Below are 18,318 nucleotides of genomic sequence, written 5' to 3' on the forward strand. Positions count from 1 at the left end.
TGAAAAATGGATAAAGAGGGATTACAAAATACCTGCTAGTTAGGGTCTTACTTATATTTGACCCTATCTGTGAACAGAGGTGAAATAAATGTACTCTTGAGGCCCATTTTCAGCCCTGCATGTGACTCCTGTTTATTTAAACAATTATAAAGAACAACCCCAAACCTAATTTATTGAAATCTCAAACTTCTCACTAGGACTCAAGGATTATCTCAGGGCTCTTCAATGTTTTTGCAGTGTGGTTTTATCTGTGGAGGTGCTAATGCAGTTTTCTTTCATGAAGTGCAGGATGATGCATGAGGTCACAACAGGAAGAGAAATGGTTGGCTAGGTACAGCTTGAAGAAATCTGCTCATATTCAAAAGTATTCACTGCTACTGATTCCACAGTTATGATTGCTTTCTAAATGTGTTTGAAGTAGGACTCTAATTCATTTTTCTCTGTGAAAATTAATTGGTGTAAAACACTAGATTGTTTTTCTATCTTTTGGATGTTCATCAATTCTCATCTGTTTTAGAAGAAAATCTTGCCAGTTTGGTCGCTGCTGATACAGATACACCATATACGTATAACCAGTTTTGCTTTACAGTATTGAAAATCTGTCCTTATGGATCTCATAGTCATAAAAGTGGACTGAAACAGACTCAGTGCAATGCATAGGACCTTTCTGTTGGACTTTTAGTCAGTTTGCCCTGAGGGACGCAACATGGAGCGAACTCAGTGACATTCCTTGCGGTTTGACTGATGGTGGCTGCCAGCACCCAAACCTGTTTGGCTGATAACAGTGTGGGGTCCGTATAAATCCTGTGACACGAAGTATATCAAGAGTCTTTTTATATAGTTTTATTACCTCACTGCAGACTAGCTTAGAATGGGGTTAATATATTCAATATGCTACTTGGAAATGAAATTTCTTCTTCTGCCTCATTCAATCCTCATAACTTAGTGAATCAAATCTAGGAATAGCTTTTCTGTTAGGTGGTAGTGCTACTTCTTCCAAGACCACTTTCCCTTTCTTCCCTGCAGTGTTCTCCTTCTTCCCCCACCACTGCCTCTCATGGTGTGACATGGCCATGCAGAGTTGCTCCTGTAGTATTTGTCCGTGCACTCAACCGCAGGAGTGACAATTTGAGGATGCTTCTCCTGGAGATTTGGTCCACGCCTGGAGCATGGCCAGGCCACCCGGCGAAACGCAGTCTCGGGAATGCTAGTGGACACCCGCGCGGGGTTTTTTTTGTGTTTGCTTGTTTTCGGCGGAGCGGGCGGGGGGAATCTGAACTTCTTCTGCGCCCGAGGCTACCCCCATCCCCTCCTCGGCTCCTGGCAGTGCCGTGCCCGGGGCACGGTGGGCTCCGGGAGCCGCCCCGCGCGTTACCTTCGGCGGGGGAAGGGGCGGGAGGCGGCGCCGGCCCCGCGCGGGGCGGGGCGGGGCGCGCCGGGCCGGGCAGCGCCGCTCGGGGCGTGCGGGGGCCGTGTAGGTGCGGCTCCTTTAAGGTGTCCCGAAGCGGCACCAGACCTGCCGCGGCGGCGGCAGCAGCAGCGCGGGCAGGAGGCGGAGGCGGCCGGGAGGGGGAAGGGGAAACCCGCGGCGGAGGCGAGCGGCTCGACGTGACAGCAGAAAGTTCAGGCGCGGCGGGCTCGGCCCCGCCTGACTCGTGCACCCCTGCCCCGGCGGCGGGGCAAGGCGAGGAGCCGCTCCTCCTCCTCCTCCTCCCTCTCCTCCTCCCGCAGCCGCCGCACCGAGGGCGGGCGGTTGGGGTGGGTGGCTCGGGGGCGTTGGCCCGGGGAAGTTTTGCTCGCCCTCTCTCTCTGCCTTTTCTTTCTTCTTTCCTTCCATCTCCCCTCTTGTGCCTTCCTCCGGCGCTGGGGCGGGGGCGAGTGCGGGATTCCCGCGTGCAGGGGCGGGGGCGGCGGCGATGCTGGGCTGGGCTCGGGGCAGCCGCCGGGGCTCCCCTGCCCGCCGCCCCGCCTGACCGCGGCCGGGCTCCGCCGCGGCCCCCGACGCGCCCGCCTCCTTCCCCCGCCATGGGAGCGGGCGCTGCCGCCGCTCCGCCACCGCGCTCTGCCCGCCGCTCGCCGGGCGCGCAGTGACTCGGCGGGGACACTTCGCGGAGCTCCCTGCCCGCCCCTCGCCTTCGCGGAGGGCGGCGGTGGCCGGTCCGTGCCCGTCCCGGCTGCGCTCCGTTACCGGCTCGTCCCAGGCGCCCAGAGCGGAGTCTGGGGCCGGGGCAGCAACTTGTGCTCGGGAGGCGGCGGACCTCCGCTGAGGGAACTCGAGGATCTTTTGTTTTCTCCTATCGCTTTGGATAGTCCTGGGAAGTGTCAAGGCGCTGCTGAGGAAAGCCTGGGCCAGGAGAGGGGAGGCCGGCCGGAGTTGGCGTGCGGCTGGAGCCCCGCGGACCTGACAGCGCCGTGCCCGGAGGGGGCTCGCCCCGTGAGTCCGGCGGGATTAGAGAACCTCGCTTGCGTTAAGCTTCTGTGGAATTACAACTGGGGGCTTTTCGTTTCTCCCCCTGCTCTTCTGGCATGAGACTGCTTGCAGGCGCCACCCGAGGACAATGATCGCGGAGTTTGCTCACTTTTACCTCTTTGGATTCATATGTGTCACCTCAGGTAACCACCACACGCAGGCGGGTCACATACGCGGCCGCGGCGGTGGCAGCGCTCCCGCAGCCGCTCTCCTCCTTCCAACCCCCCCCCCCGCGCTACCCCAGTTTGGCCCCTCCGCGCCTCCCGGCCCCCTCCTTTGCTGGGAAACGAAGCTCGGCTTCCACCCTGCGGGCGCCCGGCCCGCGTTTGTCCGGGAGCTGCCGCCAGCCGTGAGGGCTGCCCGGGGCTGGGCGCGGGGAGCGGAGGGATGCGCGGCGCCGGGTCCTGCCCTGGTCCCAGGGCTCCCACCGCCGGCGGCTCCCGAGGGTCGATTGATGTAACCACGGCTGGTGTTGAGCTCCGGTGGCGTGCTGGGACCCCGCGGTCCCGCGGGAGGTGGCTGTGCTGCCCCTCGGCGCGGCTGCCCGCGGGTACCGCGCACCCTCGGCCGGGCGGTCCCTGGCGCATCCCCCCTCCCAGTCCCCGGGCCGGGTTAACCCCGCGCAGCCGCCACCGAGGGGGACCACGGCGGTGAGGGAGGGAAGGGAGGGCTTGTGGGGATGGGTTTTGCTTCACCTTGGCGAATAAAGTTTACGCACGTGTGTGAAGTGAAGCGCCGGCGTGCTAAGGGGGAGTGGGGGAGATTGGCCGAAGAGATAGGTGGGATTAATGCTCATTAGGCACAGTTTGCGCGGAGTTTATGCGTGTTGGCATGTTATCGTGCCTGATAGGTTACAGATCTAAGAGGCACTAAGAGGGCATTGCGGGGGGAGGGTTTGGCTCTGTGAGCGGCGCGGGGCTCGGAGCGGTGCGGCTCTGCCGGGGCGCGCATGTGGCCGCGCTGGGCTTGGGGGTTTTCGGGTTTGCCTCTGCACAGGGACCCTGCCTCCCTCAGGAGGACGGGTTTGTCTCCCCGCAGCATTGCTTCTTGTTCTTAGAAACGCCTTTTGTCACACGCCAAGTGAACGCAGTAAATGCTTGTGGCATAGTGAAGGTTGCTTTGGGCGCTAGCTTCTCTACCTTAATTGATTCTTATAAGTTTGTAGAGGACCACTTTGAGTCATTGCAGTTATGGTGGTATGAGACATCTGGTCAGTGAATGAATGAATGAAGTTTTTGAAAGGCTTAAGTTCACTGCCTGAAGCTTTAAGTCTTAATTATGTCACTAAATGTAGTAACTTATGTCTGTTTCTAGATTATATCATAAATTTAACTACTAAATTTTTGCTCTTAGGTGTTAGTTTGCTCCTTGTGGCTTTGGATGTGGCAGACTTTACATCCTTGAGTAGCTCTTGCCCTGTTCACTTTTGACCATGTCAGTCATGCCATCTTTAATTTGATTTTTCTCTGTATTGCCTCCTTCGTGTGATGGAAGAAACAAATGGAATGGGCGAGAGCCTTTTCACCCATTTGCTCTTTCTGAATCTTTCATGGCAATCATCCCCACCTAGGAAGAAAAGTTGACTTCATAGATAGTGTACTCTGTAACTTGATCAGGTATTGGGATGTTTTAAACTCCCTAGCTAAGAACAATTTTTATTTAATTTATCTTTTAATCTTCTCATCTGTTAATCATATAAATGCTCAATAAAGTTGCATGCAATGTTTTTAAATTTTTTTTCCTCCCCCCGAGGGTGGGGATGCTCTCTCTAATAATGTTGATTCCAGCTGAGTTGGAGAGGAAAAAAAAAAAAAGGAAAAAAGCCATAATTTTATTTTTTATAAAGGCTTTTAATTTTGTCATGTAAGCAACATCAGTAACAAAGATAAGAGACAAGCACCAGATAATAACGCTGTTTCAGCTCCTTCACCAGGAGGAATTTCTTTTTCCCCTCAACTAGAGTGTGGTCAAATACTTAGTCTTGTGTCTGGAACAATGGAGATGCCAGAAACCTTTGGCAGGATGAAGTTTGAGGGCAGATGGCTGCAGTGCAGAAGGAAGGACAGGAGTCATCTACAGCAGTTTCCACACTGAAATCCTTTGAGTTCTGCTGACAGCTGATCTTGCAAGTTGATTGATCCTTTCCTCCCTCTTCACTGAAGGTTCTCACTTCCCTCACTTACACCCACTACTGAATCAATGGTTTGTGTGGCCACACTCTAAATGGGATGTTACAAACTTCTGCCGAGAGGTGGGAAATAATTGGGGGATGGGAAAGAAAAAAAAAAATAATAGAAAAGTACGTGGGTTAATGTTTGTTAAAACAGTAATTGGTAAACCACTTAAAATTTAAAACCCCTAATTTTTACCTTGGTGTTGTCTCTGTGGGATCCTGTGAAGTACCTTCTTTCATGTAAGCCTGTGGTTAATAAATGTTGAATACATTTAAATTTGAATAGTGTTGAAAATTGGAATATAGCAGCTTTCCTCCCTTATTCTCCCAGTGTAATTTCAATGCTTCTTTGCATACAGAATAAGAATTGCTTTAAGGGATAGTTCTCTGGTATCCTTGTTTTCTTGAGTATTTACCTGCTTTCTGCCCTTTTTCCTTCATTCTGAGGCAGACTTTGCTTCAGATGCCATGGATTTTTCATCTCTCCACTCCCCAGGAAGGAGCAGCATCAAATGAGTATGTTTGGAAAAGAAAAGCTTTCACTTATCTGAAGGGCAACATGCAGAACATTTTTGCTGGGAACGAGTGTCAAGGTTCTGCTTTTCCACATGGGTGTTCGCTGCTCTAGCAATTCTCAAGGCTAAATATGTTACTATGTGATTTTTCTGTTTCCCTCTGTGGAAATCTTTATATTTTGATGAGTTATTTAATTTCATTGCTGATTCCCATCTGCTGAACACCCACCCTTTCCCCCTTTCCTGTCCATGTTTTCCCTTACTAATTACTGCACTTGAAATGGGATTGGTGCCTTTGCTCCAGAGGTTTTTCCATGCTGTATGGAACAGGCAGCACTGACACAGCAAGGCAGGAGTGTTTTTCAGTGATAGTTCTAGCCAGTGGAGGGCAAAATTGTCTCTTGTATTCCTTCATGGGAGAGTTATCTTCTGATGGTTCATAGTTTAAGGGTGCCCATGGAGTGTCCCCAAAGTCCTTTCCAGCTGGCTAAGCTACCTATTGGAGTAAATAAATCAGCCACTTCCTTGATACATTTTGTTTGTTTGTCTCAGAAGTTTGTACTTAAAAGCTCCCTCATGAAGTGCTAGAGCATTTCTGGAAATGGTTCTACTCCTTTTATGTATTCTCTGCCTAATAGTAATAAATTAGGAGAGATTTAAAAAAAATACACAGTAATTCAAAGGATTATGAAAGTATTAAGTGTCTAATCTGTAAAAGCAAATAAATTACCCAAGAAAACTTTAAAAATGTGCCTTTTCCACCTATCCCTAATGCATTGTGTGCTGTTCTAAGTAATTTTACTGGAATAATATTTAAGAAAGTTTGAGCCAGCAGCTTAGACCTGAAGAAGCTGCCCCACTTGTATTGTGTTTGAAGACTTCAAGCTAGCAAAGAAATAACCCCATGCTGTAAAATTGACAACTCTTTGCTTGTGATGAAGTACTCTCCAAGTATCCAGGTATTTGTTACAAAGCCACCTATCCTTATGAGTACTAATAGGATCTGTGGAGGGCAGAAGTCTTTTTTTTTATTTTTTTTAATTTGCGTAAGGGTGAATTTTGTTATCTTTCAGCTAGAAAGAGACACTTTTTTTTCCTATTGCCTGTCAATTATCTTTGGTTTAAATCAGAGGAGCACTCAAGCTGATTTTTGCTCACTGCAGTCAGTGTTTGTTGTCTGATTTTTTTTTGTTGAAGTTACAGAGTAACTTCATCAGCAGGGATCATCTGTAATGTTCAGGATGCTGAACTTTGGGGGAATCATGTGTACTGTCCATAAGATTTTATTGGAAAACATGAATTTATGTGAAGAATGCTCCTGAAGGTACATGATAAAGGTTTTGATTGCATTTACAAAAATAGAAGGGCCATTAAAAATAATATCAGAAACTAGTGACATTTAGGTAGCACTGTTATCATGTTAATACTAGACATCAAATACCTTTGCCAAACAATGCTTGAACATAAAATGCTTTGGAAATGATGGTCAAAGACCAATTTAGTTTTCATTAGAAGGTGGAAAGAGAAAATATTTAGAAGTTTGAGAGAAAAATCTATATTTGTGCTTAAAGCATCTAGGAGCCTGTTCCCTCACTTTCAAGTAACACTGGTTTTGGTTGGCACATAATTTTCTTAAATACCTGGAAGAGTTTTATTTCACAATCCTAAGCAGCTGTCATATTATGTCTCATTATGGGATAGCTTTCCCTAATGAATATAATGATAATTTGCTGTGTTTAGCAAGTCTGGTCACTTGCTGCAGTTCTCAGTGTAGTGTGTCTGTGGCTGTTAAATGCGCTGTGTGGATAGCGGTCACTTGGCTTGGTGTCCTGGTAGCTGCCTTGGGTTCTTCAAAAATCTGCCTTTCATAGTGAAGATTCCCATTCCATTCAATGTTTAAGTTATTGTTGTGGATTTGTTGAGGGTTTTGTGTATTTGAATAGTTTGGAATGAGTCATTTGGTTGTTGATAGTTGTTAATGTTTTGAGGCTATTTTGTGACCTTGCTCTTTCCAAGCAAACAAAATGGCGCTTAAGAATTTCATATGCTGAGATCCTGACACATTTATTTGTGTGCTGTGTTATATAATCTCGTTTGGTGGTGATAACCTTCCTTAGCTTTTCACCTGAGTGCCTCTTCATAAAATTGTAAGGTAAATAGTGAGTAACTGAAGTAGCAACCAAGGTGTATTTTAAGTCCAATAAATTGTGTAAACAGAGGAACTAAGATTATTTTTCTGTTAGTGATGAGCAGCTTGACCAAAAGGTGAAAGTAGAGACACAGAAAAAATATTCTTAGGTGTTTTGAAAGCTAGAGATCCTTTTAAGGGGGGATAATTTGCTAATTTATATCTTCTTTAGGGGAAAGATGTGCATTTATTCTATACACATACATGTTTATTTCAATTATACAGCGCCGTCTTTTGGCTTACTGTGTCAGCCTTAGCATCAGCACTAAATCGTTGTGGGTAGAAGGACATTTTATGTGAAGAAGGAAAATACTTTGTGAGCACAAATATTTTGTAATGCTGACATAGATGCAGCCAGCTGTGTTGGATTCTCACAGCTGAGAATTGGTACTAAGGAAAATCTCAACAGGGAAAAAGTGTAACACCTGGAAAGCTGATAATGACTTGAGTTTTCAGTCAGGTGTGCAGAGTTATGTTATTCTGTTTTTGGTCTTGAGTTCTGGTTTTTAAAGAGCTAAAACTTCTGGTATCCTGATTATTAACAAAAGTTAGTACTGTTAGTTACATTACCCTGAAGGTGATGAAACAGATTTACTGAATTAAGAATTTCAATATATGAATTTAATTCTGGATGTCAGAATTTCTTTGTTGGTTCACTGTTCTTTAGGAAAAAAAATTGTGTATTTACCCAGATTTATCCACAAAAATGATAAAATATGGTTCTGGAACATCATGAGAGTAGGCCTTTCAGACCAGGAATGTATATGAGATAACTGGTGTTAAAACAACAGCGCACAGGGAGAGATGTTTGTTTATGTGGGATTGTCCATTTCAGGTGTAAGTAGTAGGGGAAATGTCCTACACCAAAATAAAACAATGAATAGGGACTTAGGGAAAATATATTCTATTTCTTTTCCTGTCTTTTGACAGGAAGTGAGGAAGCTTATTTTTTGTCAGAAAGTGGAGGAGTATATGAACAACCAATGAAGTTAAATACTGTCAAATTCTGAGAACTATTCTCAGACTTGTAGGTATTTTCCATGCCTCTCTTGTTCTGAAGCTTAGGAAAATTTCTGACTAAGACTCATGTGTGTCTGTGTATGACTGATTAAAACAAAATTGATAAATTGACAGTAATGAGATTTGCGAGTGGCGTCAGGCCAGTCTTTTTAATTAGAGCCTGCTTGCCATCTGAGCAACTGCAGCCAAGGGGAAAGTGCAGAGTGCTCTGCTCACACCCATGAGCAGCCAACTCATTTCACCTTTGCTGAGGACAGAAACCTTAAGGTGGCCTTACCAAAAGGAGGCAAACTGTGCTGAGAAGGGGAATAGAAAACCTTTTGCCTTGTATTTTAGTGGAAAGTACTGTTAATTGTGTTTTTCGGGTGTGGAAACTTGGAAAATTAGAAAGGAGGATCTACTGTTAATAGGCAGAAAATGCACTTGTGGATTTAAATAAAAAAATCTGTTTGTTTTATGAGTTTATAAGGCAATTTTGTGTCTTAGTGGAAGCTGCATTTCAGGTCTTCAAGTTTACTCATAGTTTCTGTCAGCACCACTACCCAAAGACCTACACAGAACTTGAGCACTTTTCCATCTCTGTTTTGGTGAACAGATGTGCTGTCAGAGGAGGGGAGGTCCTCATGGTGCAACTTGGGCATGGTGCAACCTCACCTTCAGATATAAATGTTCAGCATGTGGATTTTGGTGAAAGCAGTAGCATAATGTCATCTCCTACCTCATTTTTAACACATTTTTTGTTTTCTCTTAAGGTATTTTTTTATATGTATATAAACTCTAAATGGCTAATACATAGAACCATTTTTAAATAAAGGCATCTTAGGTATTTATCTTCTCATTCAGAAGGCTTACATGTGTAGACTGCTTGTATTAGCACCTGTACTTTCACATAATAGTAAATGTGTTCCTGAAGATGTTTTCCTTAGCATTCAAAGAAATTTCATAAAAAATTACTGGGTTTCAAATCTAAACAACAGGAGGGAACCTCTAGGGGTTTGCTCACTGGAGGTAGAGGTAAATTCCCCAAGATACTCCTATTTAAGTAATTTTTTCTGTCTCTACTCCTCTAGAGAGGCATAGGGTTTTTTGTACTATGTTAAATGTTTCTGTTTATTTACATGTAAGTGAATAACTGGAAATTAAATAATTAGAGCATTTAATTTTAGTACAACTTACTATAAATTCAGCTTAGACCAAAATGGGTAGTTGAATACATTATTAATATTATTATTACTATTAATATTATTGAAGTGGTATGAATATTCCTAATCAGAAAACAAGCATATTTTCTGCACTGCTGCCATCTTGAAATACATACTCGTTCTTTAAAGAAATGAATAGTCAGATATGCAAAATTATTCAAGCTGCCCTTTTCTGTTGGGAAATATTTGCTTAATATGGTATTGCATTACCTTAAGTCTAATACTAATATTGTGAATGATTAAAATAATGTGAACACCCCTGACTGTAGATTAAAGGTCTGTAAATCTGGATTTAAAATCTTAAACTTGATATTTTATTTTCTTCATCTTGCATAGTGAATTAGCGGTGGAGTAAGCTCAGTTTTGGGACAGCCTATGTCTTCAGACATGCAGTGCGGAGTAGGGCAAGGATCAGGGTTTAACCTTTGCCGGCTGGAGTCATCCATGACAGCCATGTGAGAGAACTGTATAGTCTATGTGCTCTTCTTGTTGTTCAATTCTGTACTCTTTGTCTTCTGCTCCCTTTACTGTCTTGTACATAAATCAGAATTGTGATTTCTTTAGAACTGTTAAACTGTTTCATGCTAGCACTGCATTGAAACTTGCTTGGCTGGCATTTTTGTACCTTCTGAAATTTGCATGTCCTCAGGCAAGGTATTTATTTCAGATTGTTGGTTAGTTATATTGCCTCTTGTCTAATTGCTTAAATGCCTTTATGTTGAAGATTAGACATATATAGAGCAGTTCCAAGTATAGAAGACTTTAGTTTTACTATTTGCTTCCACAGTAGCATAGTAGACATTAAAAACATTAAGTTTTTATCTTAGCTATTAGGTTTTAATGCATGGTCAAGGATCTAGTGTAGGCCTAAAGATGTGCATTGGCTCCGCTTCATTCTGGAAACAGGTGAAGGGAGAAAGAAATGATGTTTGATGGTGACCAGATGGACGTGCTTGAAAGAGTGGCTGGATTTTTTAGTAGACACTAGGACTTAGATTTTTGGAACCCAGGGCCTCGTGATGTGTTGAAATTGGGATCCTATAATCTAAATTTGGAGCCACTTAAAATCAGCAGTGCCTGTTGAAAATCTTGACTCTAGTGCTTATATTAAATAATGTTTGACTTTATCTTCAATTGCAAATGTTTGTGGATCATTGTGGGTTCTTAGCTGGTCTAAAATTGAGATTGTAGTGAACATCGACTTAAGAGCCGATTAACTGAAAAAAAGCTGTATAACCTTAAATTTGCATGGGCCTCACTAGCTATGTGAAGGGTGAGAAGTCAGTCAAAAATGTATTTGAGTATGTATTCTTTTAGGAACTTCTCAGCTTGCCACTTTTGTAGTGCACTTTACTAACACTGGTCAAGAGCAGACTTTTCAACACAGACATCTCCTGTTGGCTAAATAGACCCAAACATGTAAGCCCAAGATGAGAATAGCAGCCCCCAAATCCATAGGTGGGTCTGTATTTGTGTTGAAAGTGTAATCCAAGGTCCTAAAGTACCATTTTTGGATCAAGTGCTCAGCAATGTCACCATGTTTTCTTTTATTAAAACCTCTTGGCACCTGGTATGAAAATTGGCACCTGATGTAGCTTTGTGCTAGGAGATCTCTTGGATGCCAGGCAGGTTCAGAACTGGGATTTGCAAATTCTGAATGCTTCTCCCATCACCTCCCACTTACAAAACAATTCTGTCAGTGCAGCTTTCTGGTTTTGGAATATGTCTAAGGCCCTAGGTACTATAGCTGACAGATACTTCACAATCAAACTGTTTAGTGGTAGGAGGTGATAAAGGGAGAAGAAAAAAAAAATAGTGTGAGGAAACAAGGTAAGTAGGAATAGTAACAAACTCTTTTGCTTTTTCTTCCCAAAGCAGGAGTTGGTACAGGAGGGGTTGGAGTTTGGCTCTATGCTGCTGTAGCAGCAGAATGCAGGAGAGAGGATGTTTGTAATGAACAGGTTGAGCACAAAGGTCTGATGTAACTGTGGAATGAAACTTGCACTGTGCTAGTCGTAAAAATGATTGGCAGGAGGCCCCATGCATGGAGTAAAATCCTGTCTTCACCACTGTGGAAAATTATGGTTTCAACTGTGAAAGGAGGTGAAGCTTGGAAGGAATTAGCATATCTCTAGCACCGAGTGGCATCTGGAACTGAATGGCTGGGTTAAATCATTCAGTGGTGATTAATGAGGCTCATTGCTCAGGTTATACAGCCTTTAAAAATTAAAAGGAGAAATTTAAAAGTAGATGCAAAGCAGAAAGAAGGAACCATTGTTTTATTTACCTCTTTAAATATAGAGGGCAGAATGAAGTCTTCCCTACCTTTTGATACAAGGAGAGATCTGTTAAGTGCTGTTGTTAAGCTTAGAAACTAAGAGATGAACTTCTGAGTAATTGTTTAGAGGAGCATTTTGTGACTTTTCAAATGTGTATGTAGCAATGCAGACCTTGAAATGGGAAGGAGTGTTCAGGATGGGATTTTGCTGCTGGTGAGTACTTTGCTTTTTAGAAAACTTCAGAAAATAGTGATTTCTGTTTTCTCTCCCACTCATGAATGTTAATCTGTGTTACCTGTAGGGAGAGCAAATATTGAAACACACGAAGTGAGATCAGCATAGAGATGTTGTGTGCACTTAAACTTTCCTTGAGCGTGGTTCTGGCAGTTGCTGAGCTGAATGGTGATGTAGCTTGGTGTCATATCAGGAATAAATGTTCAAAGGCTGTTGCTCTGTAGGAGGATTACAGTACTGATATGAACACACTTCTGTTTACTTTCAAGTTTTTAGTGGAGCAAGTACAGAAACCAGTGAAGTGTGTGTTCAAGTGTTAGATTTTTTTCTTCAGAGTTATGAAAAAAAACCCCAAACCCAAGTAGTGACATCGTTAATGGAGCTATTGCTTAAAATTATTGACCTTTCCACAGCAAGCTCATATAGGTAGTAAATAAATGGAAGCTACAATAAGGTATTATCCCTCTGGAGCTAAAATAGGATTCCACTTTAATTTCTACCCACTCGGGGATGAAGTTCCCTAAAATGCACTGCTGAAAAATCTGTGCTCACAACAGTTTTGGATTCTGGATTGCTGTTTTTTTATTTCTTTAGTGGCTATTTGGCTTTTATTTGGGGAGGGGATGGTGGTGTATTCAGCAGAAAATAAAGAATTTTTATTTTTCTTTTAAGCAAAAGGTTTGCATCTTTCTCATACTCTAATGTGGTTCCCATGTCCATAATGTGGAAGGAGACTTTTTAATCCTCATTCACCCTCCAGTGCTTCATCTTAGATGGGGATTTTTTTTTGGTTTTGCCCTGCATTTGCTGGGACAGCCAAAGTAGGGCAGTTCACTTGGTGCTTTAATGTTGTAACCAGGAGTAGTGAATGTTATTTTCACAGGCAACTTTTGTAGTGATTTTTGTTTGTTTGGCATTTTTGTTTGTTTTGTTTGTTTGGGTTTTTGTTTGTTTTCTGGGGGTTTTCTTGCAGTTTATTTTTTTCTAATTCTCTTACTATAAGGTTTATTGATAGAGTATGAGTGTTTGTTTGATTTTTGAATAATAACTAGGATTTTTTTTCAACAAAATGACTGTTTAGATGTCTATGAAGTCAATTATTATTCCAAAAAGATTGGACTAAAGTCTGCATTGAGATTATTGTGTCTTCAGAGTTGATAGTTATGTCTTTGACAGAAATTTACATTTTATTTACCATCAGTTCCCAGAAAGACACTTAGAGCTTGCTTTTCTGTTACCTTATTACAGGAGGGAAGGCAGCAACCTCTCAGCTAGAAATTCATAGTGACCTACAGTCTAGTAATAATTAGAATTAAACAGAGTTAGTAATTTAACTTGGCCATTTCATCACAATTCCTCCAGGCATGCAGCTGATCATTTTGAATCTCATAAAATGAAATTTTATTTTACTCACCTTACTGAGGTCAAGTAAAAAGCCACATCAACTTAATGAGTCCCTTTCTTTGCAATGAACTGAACGTGGCATTTGTTTTTGTTCTGGCAGTCATGAAATCACAGGGTGTTGGCGACAAGTCCATTATTGGCTCTATGCAGGGTTGCTGAGGGCTTTTACTCCACCCAGTGCATTATGCGTGCAGACTTTATCGTACTCGTTAAAACTTGTTTCAAATTGAGGATTCCTTTTTTTTTGCAAGCAGTAATAATAGGAAAATAAAAATAGCTCCCTCGCCTTTATTAGCGTAAATGAAAGAATAGCAGCAACTCATTCCTTTTGTGACCTGCAGAAATAAAACAAAATTCAGATGAGTTCTTAGCCCCTTAAAGTTAAAGGAGGTTTAACTGTTGATGTCAGTTTTTATCTTGCTTTGCAGAAGCTCAAGTTGTGTGTTACTTACTCTACGTGATGTTACATAGAAACTTTAATAGTAGAAAAAAGGAGATGATTACTAATTGTTCTTCTCAACTTAAAAAAATGAGAAGCATTTAATGGCTTATACAATTCTGTGATTTAGGTTCCCTTTTCTCATTGATTTCAAGATTGAATTTCTTGCATGTTGTTGGTATTGTTGGTGTCTTTTATGTGGTAGCCAATCTTTCCCCTGCTCTCAGAACAGACAAACTGGTTTTGCTTTAGCTTCTCATTTTTGTCTTCTTTGATTTTTAATTTTTTTTTTTTTTTTTTTTTTTTTTTTGTATCTAATAGCTTTTTTCTAATCATTTCTGGTTTGGAATTTTCCTGTGCTGTACAAGATACTTTTTTTTTTTTTTTTTTTTTTTTTTTTTTTTTGTTGTTGTTGTTGCATTCAGGGGAGTATAATACATAAATCCAATAGTTTGTTTTCTGTAGTTGTGATTTTTTAGATAGCAAAAATACTCAATTGTCAGTTTTGAAAACTAGTACAATCTGATTCCTTCTAGCAAGTATTTGAAAGGAGCCACAATATATTCTAAATTTAAATGGCAGTAAGCTCATCAGGTTTTAGAACATGTTATTTTCAACCTCTACTAATTTTTTTCTATTTCCCTGTGAAGTTTTAAATTACACAAAAAATAAAACCAGACCTTTCCCTGTGACTTGTCCTTTTTTCTTAGAAGTACCAGGTGTCTTATCAATAGCTTGTGCTGGGATGCAAGAATTACATCTGAGGAGACTTGAAATGCTCTTATTTACAGCTTCCATGAGCTAGAAGTTGTAGGTTTCTTTTTGTTTTGCTTTTCAACTGGTGACTGCTAGGTAGAGTTTTGTTATTTCACTACTGATTTAAGACACAGATATGTACATAGTTTTCTTCAGGCTTTTAAAAGCTCAAGTTTAAGTGGCAGATCATTATTCTACGCATCAAACGTGAAGGGTGATTAACTCTGTCTGGGTGCACGCTGTGTAATTTTAGAGGCTACAAATGTTGTTACAAATCAGGTTAAGGTTTAAAGGTGAAAGTTTGGCTGAATGAGTTTTATAGCTTTAAGTTAATGTATGCAAACAAAGAAACTCTTGTTTTCTAGCCATTTGTGTCTAATGAGCAAGTAGGTTGTGGTACAGAAAAGAAAATGGAATTATTGTGGAGTTTGCCATAAAGTTAAAAGTGCATACTTTTTACTTTCATTTAGAAGTTCCATTAAATAGACTGAATCTAATAACTTTTTTTAGGCTCTTCATCATCTAAATGTAAAGTGAAAGGAAAATGGCTTTAAACTAAGTGATAATGATAAACTAAATGATAATGGCTTTAAACTATTATAGCTTAACTTTTACCATTAATGTGTTTTTGTAGATTTCCTCATAATGTCATTAAATAATTAGAAGAACCTGTCGAAGTAACACATAAAATGCTCATACTATGTTTAAGCTTTACTTCTAGATAATTCCAAAGTAGTATTGATAACTTGGAATTTCACTCAGTTCTCTGACTTAGCTGTATTTCTGAAACTGTATGTTCAACAGCATGTGGGAAAAGAATGACCATTTTTTAAATGACAGGGAAGTTATTTACAAAGGCAGGATTTTTTTAAAGGTATCAGCCTGATTTATGATGATAAAATAGTAAATAATGACACAGGTAGGGTCTGTCTGTGTCCTCTGCCCTTGTATCTCCCTCCCTCACCCTTAATGATTTCTTATATAGCCTAGCAATTGGTAATCTCTTTGGAACTTCTGTGATGGATTCGATATACATTGGCTAAAAGTTAAATAGTGTGGATTTTTACAGGACTACATAGTAGCATAAGAAGCTGTTCACCTGCATCTGTAGTGATCTAATCTGATAGCCATTCTGAGTGCTGAAGCCAGGGTTTATAAATGGAATGAAACAAAAGGGAAGTGATTAGCAGGAATAAAAATAAACATCTTTTAGTCTCGGTAAATGATACCTTTAAAGCACAGCAGCTTTGTCGAATATAATTAAAGTTGTAAGAACTGGGGTAAGGTGAGTAGGCTCTATTCTCTGAGGTCATGGTGAAAATACAGAGGTCAGGGTTTTGCATTTAGTCTTATGTAAACAATGTCATGCCTTGGTAAGTATAAGAATTGATTTAACTAGGTTAAGATAATTAAACAAACAAACAAACAAAGCAACAAAAACCCTCAAACAATAAAAAAACACCAGAAAAAAATAAACAACCTAGAAGAAAACAAATCCGGGACAAAGGTGTATTCATTTGATATCAAAATTTGAGTGCAGCTTCCCTGTCTTCTTCTAATCAGTTGATGGGAAAAGGTGAAAAGTGTGAAGGATAGGCTTCTATTGGGGATGCCTGTTGCTGCTGAGTGATTCTGTGGTGTTTGGCTTTCTGCTGTGACATCTCTCTAGCTTTCCCTTAGCCTATTCCTTAAAATCTGCATGAAGGCAGTTGTTTGGTTTTGCCTCTGTTTCAAATTGAGACTTCTTCATAGAATTTCGTATTTCTAGTTACATCCATTGAATACCATTTTCTTTCGTTGGGGAGTTCAAACGCTTACGTTGCTTGCTTCATGACTCAGAACCCTAGAATTGTGTGAGTTGGATGTGACCTCCTGAAAGTCACTCATCCAACTCCCCCTGCAGTGAGCAGGGACATTTTCAACTTAATCAGGTTGCTCGGAGCTCAAACCAGACCTTGAATGTTGCTGTATATCTCTCCAACTATAATAAATTTTTATTTTGTTTCAGTGGTTGTAGGGTTTGATTTTCTTCATTAGTGGTTTGGATTATGTATTCAGACTTACATTTATGCATGATAGGGAAGAAATTCAAGGGTGTAGGGGTATCCTGACAGTTCTCCCTCCTGAATTACAGGAATTTTGTTTCTTTCCCCCTGCCTCATCTCTGACTCCTTGTGTTGAGCGTCCTTTCATTACAGTACATCACCAGTCAGAGTGAACCAGCAGCTCCAGACAGAACACGTCTCTGACTGGTTAGAGAAGGAGGGCTGGCAAAACCCATAGGACTTAAATTGGAAATGGAGTTCTGGAGCTTAGTCTGGCAAGCACAGGCACCACTCCCTCCCAGAAGTTTCCAGGGCAGTTGCTCAGGCTTTCAGAGGCTTTGTGCATCCATACCCCAGCTGTGAGCTGGCTGGATCTTCCCAGTTCAAAATGTCTGGATGTATGAGCTGTCGCTAAATAGGGCTGCAGGCTCTTGCAGAAGAGGAAGATGGGTGTTCAATAAAGTGATTAAGTATGAGGAAGAAGAAGAACCCTGCAGTTCTTGGCTCCAACTGGCTCTAGGCAGCTCCTCCTTGGTGTGAAATGCTGCTTTAATGTAGGTCAGCTTTAACTGTTGTAAATGAGTGTAGTTCTAGTGAAGTCAATGAGCCACTGTTAATTTACTGCACTTGGGAATCTGCCTGACTAGATGAGCAACTAGAAAACTCAAAGGGAAATGCTTATCCAGCAAGAGAAATTCAAAACCAGAGAGGTGTTTTGTATTTGTTTTCTTCTCCCTCTCTTCTGAGGAAGAAGTTAACATTCCTACATCCCAATGGTGTTTAGTGAAAGTAGAATTTTATTCCCTGAGAGTGAGCTTGTGAACTGTTGCTGTTTTGGAAATAAAGGGATAATAGATGTTTCAGCTGCTCACTCCAGATCCTCTCTTTGCTAATAAAATGAGTGGGTATCTCTTCATAACACAAAACTGTTAGTCAGCATTCAGCATGACTGCCATAATTAGCAGCTTCTGGCCAGAGGAGGTTGAAGATTGCTTTTGGTGGAGACTGCTAACAGTTGGCCTTGCCATGCTCACAGAACAGAGGCATCATGAATCCCAGGGGTTTTAGTCTGTCTGGTGAAAATTATGTAAACACTGTGTTTTACCCCAAAAGCTTACTTGGCTGTATTGTAGTTGGTGTTTACCCGATGCTGTGAAATAGTAAAAGAGCAGGATGTAGGCTGGTTACACCTTTGATGAGGCTCATGGAACTCTGTGCACTCATGAGGCTCTGTGCATTCAAAACTACTTCATCAAAGGCAGACTTGGGTCAGCCTGGTCCTTACAGATGCAAATGTATGTCACAGGAAATTGCAAGACTGGTAACACAATTTTCTATTGTTCAAAAAATAATAACATTACAGATCAAATGAAAAATGTGGCCATTTTGGCAAGCTAGATGAAAAATCTGGTGACTGCAAAAGCTGTGTCAGAGCAACTTAAGCCATTAAACCAGAGCAACTAAGCCATTAAAGTTTCCTAATCTAATGTCATCTGGTAATTCTGTTTGTAAATCTTTCAGAGGGGTCAGATGTTTTTAGTAACTAGACTGTTCTCTCCTTAAAAATGTACGAATAAAAAGAGAAAAAAAAGC

General features: G+C 41.6%; 1 protein-coding gene across 6 annotated transcripts in view; it reads left to right on the forward strand.

Annotated features, from left to right (window-relative positions):
- The window catches only part of ROBO1 (roundabout guidance receptor 1), a 693,788-nt gene that overhangs the window by 393,143 nt on the left and 282,327 nt on the right, over positions 1-18,318 (forward strand). Inside the window, exon 1 of one of the 6 annotated variants that reach the window (XM_038135527.1) lies at positions 1,442-2,613. The exons of the other annotated variants lie outside the window; for them this stretch is intronic. Within the exon in view, the coding sequence (XP_037991455.1) occupies positions 2,559-2,613 (55 nt within the window). The 5' untranslated portion in view covers positions 1,442-2,558. Of the gene's footprint in view, positions 1-1,441; positions 2,614-18,318 lie in introns of those variants that run through there. 6 annotated transcript variants of the gene reach the window in all.

This window comes from Motacilla alba, chromosome 1, assembly GCF_015832195.1.
Source record: "Motacilla alba alba isolate MOTALB_02 chromosome 1, Motacilla_alba_V1.0_pri, whole genome shotgun sequence".
Lineage (NCBI taxonomy): Eukaryota > Metazoa > Chordata > Aves > Passeriformes > Motacillidae > Motacilla > Motacilla alba.